This window comes from Lampris incognitus, chromosome 2 (genome assembly GCF_029633865.1).
Source record: "Lampris incognitus isolate fLamInc1 chromosome 2, fLamInc1.hap2, whole genome shotgun sequence".
In the NCBI taxonomy this organism is placed as follows: Eukaryota; Metazoa; Chordata; class Actinopteri; order Lampriformes; family Lampridae; genus Lampris; species Lampris incognitus.
This window is the reverse complement of record NC_079212.1, coordinates 9,581,858-9,600,799: the sequence shown is the minus strand read 5'-3', so window position 1 is coordinate 9,600,799 and position 18,942 is coordinate 9,581,858. Positions and strand designations below refer to the sequence as shown.

The window sequence follows — 18,942 nt, the reverse complement described above, 5'->3', positions numbered from 1 at the left end:
GGGGAGAACATGCAAACTCCACACAGAGGATGACCCGGGACGACCCCCAAGGTTGGACGACCCCGGGGCTCAAATCCAGGACCTTCTTGCTGTGAGGCGACCGTGCTAACCACCATCATCATAATCAGAGACAACAACTTGTAAAAAAGAAATGACTCAGAATCAGTTTATTTGGCCAAGAGTGCGTAGGTCTACACTTACAAGGAATTTGACTCTGGTTCCTCCACTATTCTCCATGTACTTACATAGAATAGACATACAGCTAAAACAAAGACAACAAAGTAAACATAAACATTTAACAACTATGTACAGATAATGCATAATATGAAAAAGAAAAGAAAACAATGACGTAACAGAAAGACAATAGTGCAATGGTGCAGAGTGCAAAGATGCTGGAATAAATATGTTAACAGGTTACTTCATATACATGAGGTAGGTGGACATGATAAAATATGCATGTATACAATATACAGTATATACAGCGTGCTTAGACTTATTTTTGACAAATTTGTGATAATGGGCTATAAAAATAAAATTGACTTACAAATAAAATTAACTTTTAAGTGAAAACTTGTGTTTAAACTACAGGATATGTAGGTACAGTGGATTTTCAGTGTTACAGGTATATTTCACAGGGATTTTTTCTGCCACTGTATGACAATGCTGAATTACAGCCCACACCAAGAAACTGTTTTTATATCAGGTTGTTTTGGGGTACAGTGCTCTGTAGCGCCTGCCAGAGGTAGGAGTTGGAACAGGTTGTGACCAGGGTGTGATGAGTCTGCAGTGATGTTGCCTACCCATTTCCTAAGTCTGGTCTGAGTTTTCTGAGATGTATAAGTCCTGAATGGAGGACATGTTGGCACCAATGATTTTCTTTGCAGACTTAATTGTCCGTTTCAGTCTGTCCCTGTCCTGTTTGGTGGCTGACCTAAACCAGAGTGATGGATGTGCAGAGGACAGACTGGATTATTGCTGTGTAGAACTGAATCAACAGTTCCCCAGAAAGGTTGAAATACTTGAGCTGACAGGGAAAGTACATCCTCTGCTGGTCCTTTTTGATGATTGTGTCTGTTTTGGATGCCCACCTTAGGTCCTGGGAGATTGGGGATCCCAGAAATCTGTAGGTTTCCACAGCAGACACAGTGCTGTTGAGCATGGTGTAGGGGGGCAGTGTTGGGGGGACTTCTGCTGAAGTCCACTGTCATCTCCACTGTTTTGAGCGTGTTCAGCTCCAGGTTGTTATGGCTGCACCAGAGGGCCAGCTGATCAACTTCACGTCTATATGCAGACTTGTCATCATCCCGGATAAGGCCAATGACGGTTGTGTCATCCGCAAACTTCAGGAGCTTAACAGACGGGTCTTCTGAGATGCAGTCATTTGTGTAGAGGGAGAAGAGTAGAGGGGAGAGCACACATCCCTGAGGGACGCCAGTGCTGATTGTCCGGGTGATGGATGTGATTTTCCCCAGCCTCACCTGCTGCCTCCTGTCTGTCAGGAAGTTTTTAATCCACTGGCAGATGGGGGCTGGTACAGTGAGCTGGGTGAGATTGAAGTGGAGGATGTCTGGGATGATGGTGTTGAACACTGACCTGAAGTCCACCAACAGGACCTTTGCGTATGTCCCTGGGGAGTTCAGGTGTTGCAAGATGTAGTGCAATCCCATGTTGACTGCATCATCCACTGACCTGTTTGCCCGGTAGGCAAACTGCAGGGGGTCCAGTAGGGGGCCTGTGATGTACTTCAGGTGGGCCAATACCAGTGTCTCAAAGGATTTCATAACCACAGACGTCGATTTCATGAACAAAGGGTGACGGGCCTGTAGTCATTTAATCCTGCGATACAGGGTTTCTTGGGGACCAATGATAGTGGAGCTTTTGAAGCAGGAGGGAACTTCACACAGCTCTAGTGATCTGTTGAAGATCAGTGTGAAAATGTGTGCCAGCTGGTCAGCACAGAGTTTCAGGCAGGAAGAGGACATGCCGTCCAGGCCTGGTGCCTCCCTGGTCTTCTGTCTCTGGAAGAGCTGACTCACATCCTCTTAACAGATCCTGAGTGCATGTGGGTGGTTAGTGAGGAGGGGCTGGCAGGGAGTGCAGTTGGTTGTGTGATGTGGCCGGAGAGGATGAAGGATATGAGAGTGGGCTTATCAAACCTGCAGTAAAACATTTTCAGGTCATGAGCCAGTTGATGTTTCTCTGCAGTGTGGGGGATGGTCTCCTGTAGTTGGTAATGTCCTGCGGGCCTCTCATCATAGACACAGGATCGTTAGCTGAGAACCTGTTTTTCCAGCTTTTTAGTGTGGCCCCTTTTGGCTAGTCTGATCTCCTTTGCCAGTGTGTTTCTGGCTTGACTGTACAGGATCCTATCTCCACCCCTGTAGGCTTCCTACTTAGCCTGATGAAGCTGCCCGAGTTTAGCTGTGAACCAGGGCTTATTGTTATTGAAAGTACAGAGAGTTTTGGTGGGCACACACATGTCCTCACAGAAGCTGATGTAAGATGTTACAGTGTCACTAAGTTTGTCCAGGTCGGTAGATGCAGCCTCAAAAACACCCCAAATAATGCAGTCAAGGCAGGCCTGGAGGTCCAGTTTTGACTACACACTAGATCGAGTGTTTCAAAAACAAAGTCACATCAAAAATCAGCCAGATGTAAGGAGCAACGCAAAGCAGCTGCTTTGACTTACATAGACTGATAATCTGCAAAAAAAATGAAGGTGTACTTAATTTTATTCTACAAATTCTGCTCCAGTGCGTTTTTTTTTAAAAATAGTTGCTTCACTTGTGGCAACCCTGCCCAAAGTAGTAGTAGTAGTAGTAGTAGTAGTAGTAGTAGTAGTAGTAGTAGGAGTAGTGGTGGTGGTAGGAGTAGTTGTTTCACTTGTGGATTGAATTTCAGTGCGTTTTTTTTGAAAATTCTGCCTCCATCCAATTAGCCTGTTATTGTAGAACCAGTTCTGGCTGTTTCGTTTTATTTTCCCTTTTTCTTAATCTGTATTGTAATATTTTACTTTTTTTTTTTTTACATAATCATCTTTAATTAGATACTTTCACACAAAGTGATCCATCTTTTCTGCTTTTTACAGAGTAATTATAGAACACAAAAATAAAACATGGGGTGTAGTAATATTTTACTTTTATCATATGATTTGCCCTTAAATTGCTTTGGATTTGACTTTTTATTGCAGTTTTTTGCTGCTTGTCGTTTATTTTAATTTGCTTCTTTCAAATATACAGCACTTTGAGCTGCACTTCCTGCATGAAAGACGCTATACAAATAAAGATTATTATTATTACCCTTGTTATTGATAATAATAATAATAAAAGTTTGTTTTTAACTTCTATATCTGAAAGAGCTTGAGGGCAGAGGGAAGCCGGACAGAAAAGGATTTGACACGTCACCTTCCATTCATGTGAGTGGCGTTCAGAGAGACAGCCGGTCTCTGCTGGTAATCCTGTCTGCAGGACACACTCCCTCACCAAACCCCGCAAACTCAACAAGGACACATTAACAGGAGCTTTTCAGCACCACCGACCTAAAAAAAACAAAACAAAGAAAACACACACACACACACACACACACACACACACACACACACACACACACACACACACACACACACACACACACACACACACATCCTTTTCTGACACCTGCTTCACAAAGCTTTTACACTTTTCCTTTACACAATAAACCTCAAATTCCTTTGCAGCAACCTCAACGTCATTCCCCCTCTATTTATACCATCCACCTGTTTTCCACCCTTGTCAAATATGTCATCTTATTGTTTTTTTTCCTTCTCTCGCTTCTTCAGCAGACCTCATCTCAGGGCCCCATGTATGCCAGACTAACTACAACAACACACGTCATTCAGCAACTGCTCCGATACCGAGGATGCTACACAATACAAAAATGACAAAAATACCCTGTTTTTGAAATGTCATAATTACAGTTAACAACAATATTTATACAATGTGACTAATTTAGCTAATCGAGACTATTCTAATGAGCGCTCTGATAACATACATGACACTGAACAGAGGTCAAAGGTCAGATCCAGGTTCATATGATGCTTGTTAGCAGCCAGCAGGACAGCCATGGTATGTTTTAACAGATAACTCACACACAGATGTGTGTCACCCTTCATGATGCGACATGATGTCTGGGGGGTCCACAAGGCCTCAAGTCTTAGCCAAGGAAAACTCTAAACAAGTACCAGAGAGATGTACCAACACACAAAAACAAGGTTTTCCAGAAAAGATAAAATGCCTAAAACATGAGACTACCAAAATCAATTAGACCACAATCAATTAGAGAGTCCCCATCCTATTATTCGTTTAAGGGTAACATCAAGAAATGGCTTATCAAGAACAACAATGTCAACATTGATGCTATTCGCACACACCTTTAACATGTTGTTTAACTGTATTGTACATTAGCTGTGTTGTATGTCTGCTTTTTTATTATTACTTTATTATCTTTATTATTATTTTATTATTTTCTATATTATCTTTATTATCTTTTTCTACATTATTTGTATATTCTGTATATATTTTCTTGTTTGTTTGCTCTTGTTCTTGTATTGTATAGTAACTATGTTGTATGTTTATTTTATTTTATCTTTTGGTACTATTTCATTATCCTAAGATGCCTAACAACCTCAGGTAAAGGGACTGCTGGTGGAAACTAGCCTCTTAGCTAACTCGGGTACATTTACATTTGTTTCAAATGTTGATTAATGTGTACTGTCCCTTCCCAAATAAACATTTAATCTAAATTAAATGTTCTAGACCGAAAAACAACATTTGTAAAACAACCAAGACATTGTCTGTCCTTTCCACAGGTTTCACCTCAACCGAAAAAATGGCTAAATAAGTTAATTAATTAATTAATTAATTAAAATTTTTTATTTCTTTTTATAATTTCTCCATGGATAAAACAGTGTCCTGGTTGGTTCAGGAAATTACATGCAATAAAAAAAATAGTTAAAATAATCAAGACAAAAGGAAATTCAAGTTGGCACACAGCCAAGTCTATATAGTAAGTCCCAACACCTACAACAAAACTCAACATTCACAATTGATAAGACCCAAACCTTCCAGTGGTAAGTAATTTACCTTTGATCCCCTCAGTGATATTAAGGGACTCCCATAGTGAGAAAGATGGAGGATAATTCCTGATCATGTCTCTTAACTCCTGTCAAGATTTGTTAAGCGGCGGCTATTGGAAAATCAAAAATGCTTCCACAACACAACACAACACAAATTGGGGGTTATGTTATTAACATAACACGAATTGGTCTGTTAAATATGATACGTGTGTTACACATACTGATTACTTTGTATCTGCCTGTACATTAGCTGAACACACCATGCTAGCTAGCTGTTGAGGTTTACAAGACAGTTTGTCTGCATACTTTATATTACTGTGATGTCCATGTAGATACTCGTGATTTATGCTCTGTGCTGCTGTGCTACGTGCCTGCTAGTGACTTGATGCTATTTGCTGATTTATGTGCTATTGTTTGTTAAGTTTTATGTTTTTCCATCAACCTACCTAGGACTAGTACAGCAGAAAACAAACCCCTAGTGGCTAAATCTGGCACATTTATGTAATGTTTGTTCAAGTAAATTGTCCCCTTTTTTTGAATAAATAAACTTAATCCATTTCACCAAAATAACCTTTCTTGCTAGCATTAAAATAGTCTGAATTGTTTCCTCGTTGACTGAATGAGCCCGGCATGGTTCCAGGTATGAAAAGCAATGGACTGGCTGTCCCTTGTTGTCCTATACATAGTTTCTGACATATTCACTTCCAAAATGACTGGATCTTAAAGCACTCTCACAGACGGGGCAACCTGCCGCCCACAAAGTTTTTGCAGTTGCGGGCAGTTTGGGGAAACTCCTGCACTGTATTTACTGTATGTACATATATATAGACAGAGAAATCTATAAATATCAAATAGGATATTATACTGCATGTTGTTGTACATATTACATACTGATATTTTGGGGGGTAAGAATTACAATTTTAAACTTATTTGAGTTTTTCAGGACATTACAGTTCAATTCTGTACCAGCCCCCTCCATGTCTGTATGAAAGGATCAGGCTCTACCTCTGGCAAGCTTCCAGGAATCTGCAGAATGGAGGCTTAATACCCCGCGGGCTGACAGCTGCATGGATTATCTCCCCCTGCCCGCTGTCATTGACGCCCCTGTATTGTGCCTTTCCCCGTAAAAGCAGCACCAGATTTAGGGAGGAGGGCAAAGAAGGGAGGATTAAGGGTTAACATTCTGAAGTTGGGAAGTCAGGTGCTTCTGCTTTTGAAGTTTGTGACACACACAACTGCTCTGGGGTTTTGCTGTGTATAGTTTATCTGTATTAATAGTGTGTAACCAGGCTGCCCGACACCATCTCCATCCTGTTAGAGCGCTGACATTTATCAAACAACACAATGGTGACCTAGACGGCACTTTGATATGAAAGAACCTGTGTACAGGAAACTACAGCAGCACAAGACCGTGACAGCATCGATAACGTGGGAAAATATGACCACTTATAGAACAGAATTTAGGCTGCAATAACACTGGACATGTCTGGCAGTAGAAAACATTTTTTTTCAATTGTTATCTATGGGTTTGAAGCAGAACCTTTGCATGGGTTGTGTGAAGTGCGCGACCACACAGGGCCTCACGCCTGGCGCGCAATCCTGCAGTTTTTGTTTAATATAACATTTTTAAGACTGTTCTTGACCCAACATGCTTCTAATATGAAATTCCTGTTTGTCAATTCCATTATGCATAGTCAAGGTCACATGGAAAAAAAATCTAACAATTTAATCAGGTTTTTTTTTTTTTCATTTTCGATATTATGTCAGTACGTAGTGCGTGCTCCATCTCTCTGCTCACTGCGAGGAAGAAGTAGAGGGGGTAAACAATGTCGGCTGCACCAGAGCTCGACCGATTTCACAAACACAAGTCGGGTGCTGAGAAAAGGAAAAAAAGAAAATAAAAAGAAAGAAGAATTTCATAAGTCACTGCCAGGATTGCTGGATAAATTTGTCAACACTTCCAGAGATGTGGTGGCTGGGCAGGTGTCTAAAGGCAGCGGGTGACTGACTGTAGGCTCGTGAAATGACTGGTCTGAAAAATGATCTAAAATCTGAATGAAATGTAGGCTAGAGATCTGAATATTGAATTGTAGCATACTTCAACATGCCAAAATAAATTGGCAGCTGAGACATCTTGATGCATGCTCAATAATCCAGGTAAGGACATCATAGACAGTTGAATCAGTTCATCTAGACACAACATTAAGGATATACACATCCTCGTCCTTGAAGGAGTTGCCACTTGCCTGTAGATGGGTGGAGACTACGGAGTCCTGGACTGATGTGATAGCTCTTCTGTGTTGTGCCATCCTCCTGCTCAGCGTCTGTTTGGTTTCCCCAATGTACAAGTCACAGCAATCCTCCTGGCACTTAACAGCGTACAGTATATTGCTCTGTTCATGCCGGGGGACCCAATCCTTGGGGTGGACCAACTTCTGGTGCAGCGTGTTTTGGGGTTTGACAGCAACTGAGATGTTGTATTTGGAAAATACAGAATCACCACTGGTTTACGTTTAGGCAGCTGCTGTCCTTCTCCTCTCTTTGGTCAGCCGGTGCACTGTTTGGGCATCTTCCTGGCTTTAACAAACGCTCAGTTAGGATAACCACACTTAACCAGGGCCTGTTTAATGTGGGATTTCTCCCCTCCCTCGGCCGCTGTGTCAGTGGGGATGTTGTCAGCTTGGTGGTAAAGCATCCTGTTGACTACTAGTTTGTGCTCCAATGGATGATGAGAGTCAAACCTTAAGTACTGATCAGTACATGTTGGGTTACGGTAAACATCAAAAATTAAATGTCCCCCATCACCAATTGTAATTTCACAGTCTAAGAAGGCTAACCTGTCATTTTTCACATTCTCCCTGGCAGGGGCGGACTGGGGAGTCAGACCAGCCCACCAACGATACGCCACACTTTATGTAAACAAGATTACTGAACAATATTTATAACAACAACTTTAGTAAAATAGAACAAGGGGAACGTGTAGCTCTTACGAGGAGGCGGACTAGATGGAGCACATTTTGGCACAATGACATTGGCAGCAAGGTGGCAAGAATCTCTGGAACCATCTGACCAGTAAAATAAATAATACAGGAAGAAATGTGTTGGTGAAAAGACTGGTGAGTAGGCAAATCATGGAATGAAATAAAAATAAACATAAACCCTACCTCCTTAAATTAGCAATTTCTGCAGCAGCTCACTTCTCTCAGCAACGCCATCTATAATCAGGTCACTGCCCAGGGCCATTAAAACATCTCGCTCAGTAGCCATGAGCATGAAAGCCTCCGGGTGCTGCTGAGATAGTGCTTCTGAGCCTACTGTTGTTACTGACTGGGTGAGTGGGAACGTGTAAGCAAGGCCAGGTTGTACTGACTTAGAATTATGGTAGCAACACACTGGACAGTACTTGCAAGATGAGCAGCTCCTCTTCACCATCTCCACCTTGTCTCCATTTCCTTCAGGTCCATGATTCTCCATAGTCCTGGTTGTGTATTCTTCAAATCCCGATCGTTTTAACCTAGTCCACTGTTCTGCGAGACTCGTGAGCTCACTCTGTAAATTAGCCACCGTTGCTCTGCTATCCAACTTGACCAAACATTTGCTTTAGTTCTTGAAAAGCTGTCTGTGGAAGGCCACTGGCACTGGTGTTAGCTGAGGCACATTTGTAATTTGTGACATTGGGCTATACAAGTAAAATTGACTCGACTAAAGTGTTTAGGGTCCAGAAGAGCCATGTCGGCCTACAAAGTGCCATTACTCAGAAATCGCCGATGGACGCCATCTATAACTATCCAGAATTTGATTATGGACACCAATCCTGTATGCACACTCTGCCTCATTAAAAGTCTCATCTTGCGCCATCCCTCCAGGCACGGTTTCCGTCTTCGCCACGCCATTTCCGTTGCCCAAACGCGCGCGCTATTTTTGATGACGTCGGCTGTAAAAGGGTCTACGAGTTGAACATTTGCGCAAGTTATTGTCTGTCTTTGTTCGTACTTTGTGTAAACTACTCACAAGACACGTTAGCCCCTAGCTAACGGGTCTGACCCTTTAGCCGAGCCGTTAGTGATGTCGCCTTGTGGTGCAGTACACCTCGTATCGAATCCCGCACCGGGCAAGAAAATAACCGGTTACATTGGCGGGATCCGGAAGTGCGCAGATCCTCAGAAGTCTCTTCGGAGCGCGGGAATAACAAAGCGCGAGGGCGCGCTTCCGGGAGAGGGTGACGACTGTAAACTACTAATAAGACACGTTAGCCCCTAGCTAACGGGTCTGACCCTTTAGCCGCCTTGTGGCGCAGTACACCTCGTATCGAATCCCGCACCGGGCAAGAAAATAACCGGTTACATTAGTATATGAAAATGTGTTCGAAAATGTGTTCAAAAATGGGGGGAGGGGGTTTTCTAAAGTTCTCTGTAGCACGTCAACCATGTCCCGCCCCATCCAGGCAGGCTGCGATTGATCGGTTCACGAAAAGTGACGTTGACGAGCGCTGGTTTCAACAAAAGGCACACAACGTCGCTAAATAGCCAGCTAGCCAAACCCAAACATCGCATTTCTCCTCCGTATTGTCTTACCGCTTCAGCTGCAAAACCTCGACTAACGGTTGAACCGGTATCGTTGGGCTCAGTGGGCTGCCCTCTGTTGCCAGGGCCTTCATACTCGCTAGGCTGACATGACTGACGGGAAACGGCGCCGGGACTTCAAACTCGTCTCTTTCCGCTTTTCGGCGCCACCTTTACGTCTTCTCTCTTTTTGTTTGTCCATCTTGCTCCACTCACGTCGCCGCCAACGGAGACGGGAAAGGGACGGAGCCCGGGACACAAGTGATTGGCTGGGAGAGAGAGGCTGACAGATTTAACGCCCAATCGTAGTGGGGCGGCAGCCCGCCCGCCTGGACTCGTCAACCACACAACGCTTAAGTTATGTTTATTTGTAGTGTAACCGGTTATTTTCTTGCCCGGTGCGGGATTCGATACCGAGTGTACTGCACCACAAGGCGACATCGCTAACCGCTCGGCTAAAGCAGTGTTTCTCAACCGGGGGTCCGCGGACCCCTAGTGGTCCGTGGTGTAATTGCAAGGGGTCCGTGAAAATAAAATATCTTTAAAAAAAAAGATCCTATGACATTTATAGAAATAGGATTATTTTACTCAAATGTGACTGAGACCTTTATCTACCTAAACTATAAAGGGTAACAGGACTTTTTTCTCTAATTACATCTGTTTCACAAGTGTCATTTATTGTATTTTAATAAGAGATCTCGCTCCCGTTTGCATTGTTAAAAGTTACTGCATAAAAATGCTGTTGTTACATATATCTGAAATTGCTAAGAAATTGAAGATTTCCTACACCGGTGTGTACTACTCCCTTCAGAGGACAGCACAAACAGGCTCTAACCAGAGTAGAAAAAGAAGTGGGAGGCCGCGTTGCACAACTGAGCAAGAAGATAAGTACATTAGAGTCTCTAGTTTGGGAAACAGACGCCTCACAGGTCCCCAACTGGCATCTTCATTAAATAGTACCTGTTAGAGCCTGTTTGTGCTGTCCTCTGAAGGGAGTAGTACACACCGGTGTAGGAAATCTTCAATTTCTTAGCAATTTCTCGCATGGAATAGCCTTCATTTCTAAGAACAAGAATAGACTGTCGAGTTTCAGATGAAAGTTCTCTTTTTCTGGCCATTTTGAGCGTTTAATTGACCCCACAAATGTGATGCTCCAGAAACTCAATCTGCTCAAAGAAGTGCCCATCCAACCAATCCAACTTGTGGGAGCTGCTTCTGGAAGCGTGGGGTGCAATTTCTCCAGATTACCTCAACAAATTAACAGCTAGAATGCCAAAGGTCTGCAATGCTGTAATTGCTGCAAATGGAGGATTCTTTGACGAAAGCAAAGTTTGATGTAAAAAAAATCTTATTTCAAATACAAATCATTATTTCTAACCTTGTCAATGTCTTGACTCTATTTTCTATTCATTTCACAACATATGGTGGTGAATAAGTGTGACTTTTCATGGAAAACACAAAATTGTTTGGGTGATCCCAAACTTTTGAACGGTAGTGCATATCTGAAAGTTACTGCATAAGAATTCTGTTTTGTTAACTATATCTAAGTTACAACTGAAAGCTCTTATTTTTGCCCCAAAGAGTGAATAAATGCTATAATGCAATTTAAAATGCAGTTTCTACTGTTTCTATCAAATTGCAACCCCCTTCCCCCAAGATCAGGTGGAGGGGTCCTCAGGGTAGATCAAAAATACGCAGGGGGTCCAGGACCCCAAAAAGGTTGAGAACCACTGGGCTAAAGGGTCAGACCCGTTAGCTAGGGGCTAACGTGTCTTATTAGTAGTTTACAGTCCTCACTCTCTCCCGGAAGCGCGCCCTCGCGCTTTGTTATTCCCGCGCTCCGAAGAGACTTCTGAGGATCTGCACACTTCCGGATCCCACCGCTGCCACCAATGTAACCGCTTATTTTTTCTTAGCTAGGGGCTAATGTGTCTTATTAGTACTTTACAGTATTTAAGAGGGTCTGGGGTTATTTATTTATATTTTGCGTTGCATCGACCCCAATTGCCAAGCGGCTCCAGACGGCCAGTCCGCCATTGCTCCCAGGTGAACCTGATGTGGTTGTGGTTAGTGTGTAGTTAATGTGGTCGGTGGAACGTGGTGCGTCCTGAGATTTAACTTGAACCCAGGTGACTCGTACATCGGGGAAACTAAACAGACGCTGGCCAAGAGGACGGCACAGCTCAGAAGAGCTAACATGTCAGGCCAGGACTCCGCAGTCTACATCCATCAGGCCAGTGGCCACTCTTGAGTGAGGATGAGGATGTGTACGTCCCAGATAGTATCCGGATGTGGGCCACTTCAGGCAGTGATGCGGCACTGATGGTCTTCTTCTGGCCCTGACAAAACGGATGTGAGCCTGAAGTGGCCCAGGTGTATAAGAGCAAATATGGCCCAAATATGCCAAATCAAATGTGGGCCTTTTTTTGGCAATGATGCGGCGCCCTCGGCAACATGTCATCTGGATGTGATCCTGAAGTGGCCCGTGTGGTAAATGGTGAATATGGCCCAAATATCACAAAACAAATATGGGCCACCTTTGGCAAACATGTGGCACATGCGGCATTGCTATGGCTTGGTTCTGGCCCAGATCTGGCAAACAGGAGCGGACCGCCCAAGTGCCATCATTCCACGCGGTATGTGGGCCGGATGAAAGTGTCAGTGTCTGGAAGTGTCGGGACGGGTCCGGGCCACAGCAATTTTGCCATCTGGGATCCTTGGTAGGGAGGAACGCTGGTTAGAACAGGGAGTCAAAGAGGCCATCTATGTGAAGAGGGAACGACCATCCCTGAACCGAGGGTGGGCTAAGAGTACATCTGTCGCCACCTTACAATGCTGTGATTGCAACCATTCCCAAATCCTCTGAATAGTACACATGGCCATTGTAACTCTAGTTAATGTTCACGGCAATTTGCATATGAAACTGATTGTCGGTTTCAGTCGTTATGCACCTGGGCTGTTTGTGAGGTTGGGGATACCTGCAGTCAGTACAGACTGATGAAGTCACCTAGATGAGTGATGAAGCGTTTCTCCCACTAAACGTTGTGCCCAGATGAACTGATTCAACTTACTGTGATGACAGCTGAGATGACTTGATGATGTAAAGCTAATAGTTTTACAGCTGAATTCTTTTCTTTGAAAGACTGCAATAACAAAAAAGTCAAGATGAGACTATTTGCATCATGATGCTCTATTGTTCTACTTGTGAAAATGTATTGTACCAAGATTACACGCGCAGTAGAACTGCAACAGCTGAGTGCAGTAGAACTAGAATAGTTGTGTGCGTGTGACCGTGATTCATGTGACACCTGTCAACAAGCAGGGCCTCGCACATCCAGTTTGCACGACGGCCCTGGTTTGAAGTGCGTTGCTTGCTGCTTATCTGACCGGTGTGAAATGTCCAGATCTGAGGTTCATCTGAGGTTGAAAAAAAATTCAACTGAGCAGAAAAATATCATACATATTCGCCGCTTTTTCTTCGCTGTCAAATCAGAGGATCAAAGGAGTGGGTCTTCTCAACTGAACTGTCTATCCATCCATCCATCCATTATCCAAGCCGCTTATCCCAATTGCCGTTGCGGGATGCTGGAGCCTATCCCAGCAGTAATTGGGTGGCAGGTGGGGAGACACTCTGGACAGGCCGCCAGTCCATCACAGGGCCGACACATTCACACCTAGGGACAATTTAGTACGGCCGACTCACCTGACCTACATGTCTTTGGACTGTGGGAGGAAAACGGAGCATGAGGAAACCCACACAGACACGGGGAGAACATACAGAGGATGACCCGGGATGACCCCAAGGTTGAACAGCCCCAGGGTTCGAACCCAGGACCTTCTTGCTGTGAGGCGACTGTGCTAACCACTGCGCCACCATGCCGCCCCGGAACTGTCTACAATAGAGAAAACTAGACCCCGTCAATCACTTGGTTACTTGACTTTTACTTTCTAAAAGAGCTATAAGCTGGAGATGTCGACCTTACCACATTTTAGAGAAATAAATATGGGGTTTTGACAATATTACGACGTAATGACCAGTCAGATGAGTATTTATGTTAGCCAGTTCTTTCTGTCGCATCGTTCTGTCGCATAAATACAACTGCATGCCAACGTATGGATGAATGAGGACATCAGCTCAGGTCTACTTTTAACCCCGATTTCCAGCTCCTTACCCTGACCTTAACCACACCAAACCTAAACTGAACCATCTCTAATCTGATACCTAAACACCGCCATCTCAAAACGTATACCTAAATTTAACCACACCGAACCAATCCTGGGGCCTCAATGATCCCAAGCTGACCTCCACATTTCAAGGTGATTGTCCCAGCGGGCCATATGAATGGAGTCTGGCAAAACAAAAACAAAAACAAACCCACAGCAATGACACCAAATCTGAAACAAGTGATCATGAACACCGTCCTGTTCATTTGTGGTCTTGGTTCGCCTCCAGATGGATCAACTCCGCTTGTTTTCCTCTATCAAATAACATGACTGAACATTTAATCAATGTGATAATCAAGCTTTGTGCTGACTGGTTCCAAGAACGCCTGTCAATCAATGGTTGGTAGGCATGTAAAGCTTACGTCTTCACTGTTTATGGCAAAACATGCCGGCAGTGCGTCTCACTAATGGAACAGAAAGGTCTGTATTCGCATCTTAACATTTCAGATCAGATAAGTGGTATTCGTAGGTGGGGAGGTTTGGAAAAGAGGACAACGTCAATGTCCGTTTGTCTCTTTAGACATACTGGACACTCGGAACCTCCCATTGACAGAAAGTCTTGCATTACATTTGACAGCTTCCAAAAGCAAAGAAAATGCACCCGACCAGCCATTTATTACAAACCTTGGGAAGCACTTCCTAAATGCCGGAATTTGTTCCTGAAGAAGGCTTCGAAATGTGGCTTGGTTCAATGTATATTTAATTCTGGATGATTTGGACAGCTGGCATAACAAGGCGATGGGAGAACAGGTGGATGAAGCCCCGGAGTTAGCTTTACTTAAAACTCCTTTAAATGCAGGAAACTGAGCACCCCAAAAGCCTTGCCGTTTCAGAGATACTCTGACCCAGTTGTCTGGCCATAACAAATTGGCTCGTGTCAAAGTCAGAGAACTGACCAGACAGGAGACACTTAATTGTCATTGCACATACATACAACGAAATTCCTTTTCTGTATTTAACCCATCCTATGCTAGGAGCAGTGGGCAGCCGCAGTGCAGCGCCCGGGGACCAACTATAGTTCCTCTTTCCATTGCCTTGGTCAGGGGCACAGACAGGAGTATTAACCCTAACATGTATGCCATCGTTGGTGGTAGGAAACCAGAGCACCTGGCGGAAACCCATGTAGAAACGGGGACCAGGTGCGGCCTGGTTTACTCGGGTGTTTACTCCTGCCCATTTCTCCTGCATCCAACACATTAACTACAAAAACGGATTGTTTGCTTACCACCTAATCTACCCATCTAATCTACAAAGATCTCAACGGCAGAACTGGCGGAAGGTGTTTCCTGGTCACATCGGCAGTGAAGGCGAACGAAGGCTGCAACCTCCGACCACCAACACCACTGAGCACTCCTCGCATCAGAAGTTAGACGAAACTGATGAAAATTTAAAGGAAGTAGGCTATACACTGACTGGTAGAAATTGAAGATTCACGTCCCTGCAGCCATCAGGAAACGGGATGCTTGTTCACGTTATGGGGTGACAGCTCTGTCCAAGCAAAACTGGACAGTTCCTATCGAAACAGATCCATTGATGAAGACATTTCAAAACAAATGGAAGAACAAGGTTCTGCCATGTTGATGCCTAACCTACAGCTGATCTGCTGCCACAAAGTACTCATGCGCAGGTCTGGCTCTGGAGGACAGGGATCCGATCTCAATGAGGATAATGAGAATGCATTAGAAAATACCAGGTGTAAACGCAAAGGGGAGATCGGATCGTTTACCATCCAGATAACGTATCTGGATACAGACTGCATTTTAACACCAGGTGTAAACGGAGTCTGACGTGTGCCCTTGTTTGGAGATGATCAACGTTATTCGGTTCAGCGGGGAGTGGTCATAATGTTTTGGCTCATCGGTGTATGGCGACCAGCCAGACAACGAGACACTATCAAATTTAATATATTCCCATATCCACTAATATGAGAAAATATGAAAAACTAATGTTTGTCGGTTGCAGTTATGATGCAAAAGAACAATGAAGTGCCAAAATGCATTGAAACACGGAATACGGCGAATATGATATTATATATATATAATATTCAGAATAATATGTACAAACAGATGCAATTCTAAACTATTTCACTGAATTTTTTTCCTCTCAACTCAACTCAAACACTATGAGTTAGAGCTATGCTCATCTTTTCCACACTTCTAATGCATTCAATGCATTGGAATTCATCTTTTAAAATTTCATGCGCCTGAAAGAAGCAAATAAAAAGAAATAACCTGCTAAAAGCTTTTCCATGTTAGTCTGCAAAGAGCTTGACCCAGAAACATTTGGACTCAAGGTAAGAAAAGCCAAACGCGTTCGGATGACTATATCTATCCTGTCCAAACGAAATCTATTTCTAAAATCCATTTCAAAGACAAAATAATTAAAAGCCACAAAATGACAGACCAAAGAAGAAGTTTGTATTCTCTTATTTGCTTTTAACACTCCCTCTTCAGTAAGACATACGCTCCAGGTTAAGGTTATCTTAGATATCTCTGATCCAGTCAGCGGATAGAACCACAGTGTCATAGAGGCATCGGCTCCAGTTTAAGCACAGTGGATCGTGACTTGGTCCGGCAGGGCCTCAGCAGACGGTGGTCAGAGGCAGTTGTACTTTCACCACCAGACCTCATGTGTACAGGCCAGCAGAAGTAGCAGGTATGAATAATAATGAGCTTTATGAAGCTGGAACCGTGGCTGTTTTGAATAGTACAGGTTGACCTGAGGCTACATGCGTCCTTTAATGAGTAAAGGATTGAGAAATATCAGATACAGGAAGAAGAAAAAAACATTTTGTAAATGTTCAACCTTCAAACATGGAGACGGAATGAAAGCGGGAGACAAATTTGAACGACGTGCGCGTGTTGCAAAACCATGTTAACCATCATTCCCTGTGATTTTGGTCTTGCATTTAAAACAGTAAGGAAAAACTCCCAGAAAACAGGCATCCCAACACTTTCTCCCAGATAACCACCCTAATCCCAGTACAGCTGCACACTGCTGATGTGGGAATTGTGGCTGCTGCTCCCCCGTGATGCTCATCAACGTACATGAGGCTCATAAACATGCATGATGCTCATAAACATACATAAACATGCATGATGCTCATAAACATACATAAACATACATGATGCTCATAAACATACATAAACATACATGATGCTCATAAACATACATGAGGCTCATAAACATGCATGATGCTCATAAACACACATGATGCTCATAATAAACATGCATGATGCTCATAATAAACATACTTAATGCTCATAATAAACATACTTAATGCTCATTATAAACTTGCATGATGCTCATAATAAACACACATGTTGCTCATAAACACACATGATGCTCATAAACATACTTAACGCTCATAATAAACACACATGATGCTCATAAACACACATGATGCTCATAAACATACTTAATGCTCATAATAAACATACTTAATGCTCATAATAAACATACTTAATGCTCATAATAAACATACTTAATGCTCATAATAAACATACGTAATGCTCATAATAAACATACTTAACGCTCATAATAAACATACTTAACGCTCATAATAAACATACTTAACGCTCATAATAAACATACTTAACGCTCATAATAAACATACTTAACGCTCATAATAAACGTGCATGATGCTCATAAACATACATAAACATACACGAGGCTCGTGAACGTACATAAACATGCGTGATGTTTATAAACATATAAACATACACGAGGCTCATAAACATGCGGTGAGCCTGCACGCGGTCTACAGGTGTCGGACAGAGCGGCTCACCTGCTGGGCACGAGCGTCACATTCCGCGGCGTTCCCCCTCGTTTGTGGAAAAAGCGCTCCCGTTCACCTCGAGCCTCCCCTCTCGTCGACTTCCCGTCCGCCGCCGGAGGTCGTTAGCGCGTCTTCACGGTCGGGTTCCACCAGCCCAGCGAGCGCCAAACGCCGCTTTATTCGGGATTGGGGGTAAAAACGGAGAATGGACGGAGTTCCATGGGTCCGCGCGCGTTCACGTCGCCTCAACTCTGCCGCGCGCCGCCGACTGACCGGAGTCCCATTATGCCGAAGCGCCCTTCCCCAGTTTAACCTCCTCCCTGCCGGACCCGCGCGCTGGCGTCCGAGCGGCTGCAGGGCGGCGTGGAAACGCTCCACCGCACCACATGACGGGGTGCTGAGGACGAGGGCGCAGTTTAATGTCATGGCGTCACCGAGGACAGAACCCCCCCCCCCACCCCTCCACCCGTTCACATCACAGCAACAGCCCGAAGCTGCTTTTGGGGAGATTTGCCCAACAACGCACGCGGGACAGTGGGACGAGCTGTGCTGCGTCTCGGGGACACGGGCTTGGTGGTGATGAGAGAGCATCTCTGCACTTTCACTTGCGGCAAGCAGGAGACTTGCAGCCAGCAGGAGACTTGCAGGAGACTTGCAGCAAGCAAGAGACTTGCAGGAGACTTGCAGGAGACTTGCAGCAAGCAGGAGACTTGCAGGAGACTTGCAGCAAGCAAGAGACTTGCAGCAAGCAGGAGAGCCGCGGCCACGGACCGGCCTAATGCCAACACGCCGACACAGGACCGGCGGCTGGAAACTGTCCCGAGACATGTTGGTTAGGGGAAAGTGGACAAGACATTTTGAGAGGCCAAGAGAATAAAATAACTGGGGGGGAAATGAACACTTATATGGGAAATGGCACTGACTAAACGAACGCCCCATTCAAATACTTGTTTGAATATTGAAATATTTCCATACAACTACTTATTGTTATTGTTTTATATATGTATTTTTGTTGGGGTTTTCTTTTATTTTAATGATTTTTATCTGTTTGTATATTTTGCTGTATTCTTTGTGGTACTGTTCTGTTTACAACTTTCTGCAAACTTAACAGAAGCTTAAGTGAGAGGAAAAAACCCAAAACAAAACAGGAGAGGGCTGCCGAGCCGTGAAGCCCACACGTGGTGTTAAGACCGGTTGGTACACAACAGGCCGCACAGTGAAAGGGGCTGTGGGCGCCATGACGCGTCTTATGTGTCTCCAACTGG

At 44.0% G+C, this 18,942-nt stretch overlaps 1 protein-coding gene across 5 annotated transcripts in view; it reads right to left on the bottom strand.

Annotated features, from left to right (window-relative positions):
- sema3gb (sema domain, immunoglobulin domain (Ig), short basic domain, secreted, (semaphorin) 3Gb) overlaps window positions 1-18,091 on the bottom strand; it is a 59,520-nt gene extending 41,429 nt beyond the window's left edge. For 4 of the 5 annotated variants that reach the window (XM_056275522.1, XM_056275525.1, XM_056275523.1 and 1 more), the window contains exon 1: window positions 3,405-3,527. In XM_056275522.1, the coding sequence (XP_056131497.1) occupies window positions 3,405-3,411 (7 nt within the window). In that variant the 5' untranslated portion in view covers window positions 3,412-3,527. Of the gene's footprint in view, window positions 1-3,404; window positions 3,528-17,686 lie in introns of those variants that run through there. The other variant, XM_056275524.1, reaches the window with a different exon arrangement.
- Between the last annotated feature and the right edge of the window lie 851 nt (window positions 18,092-18,942).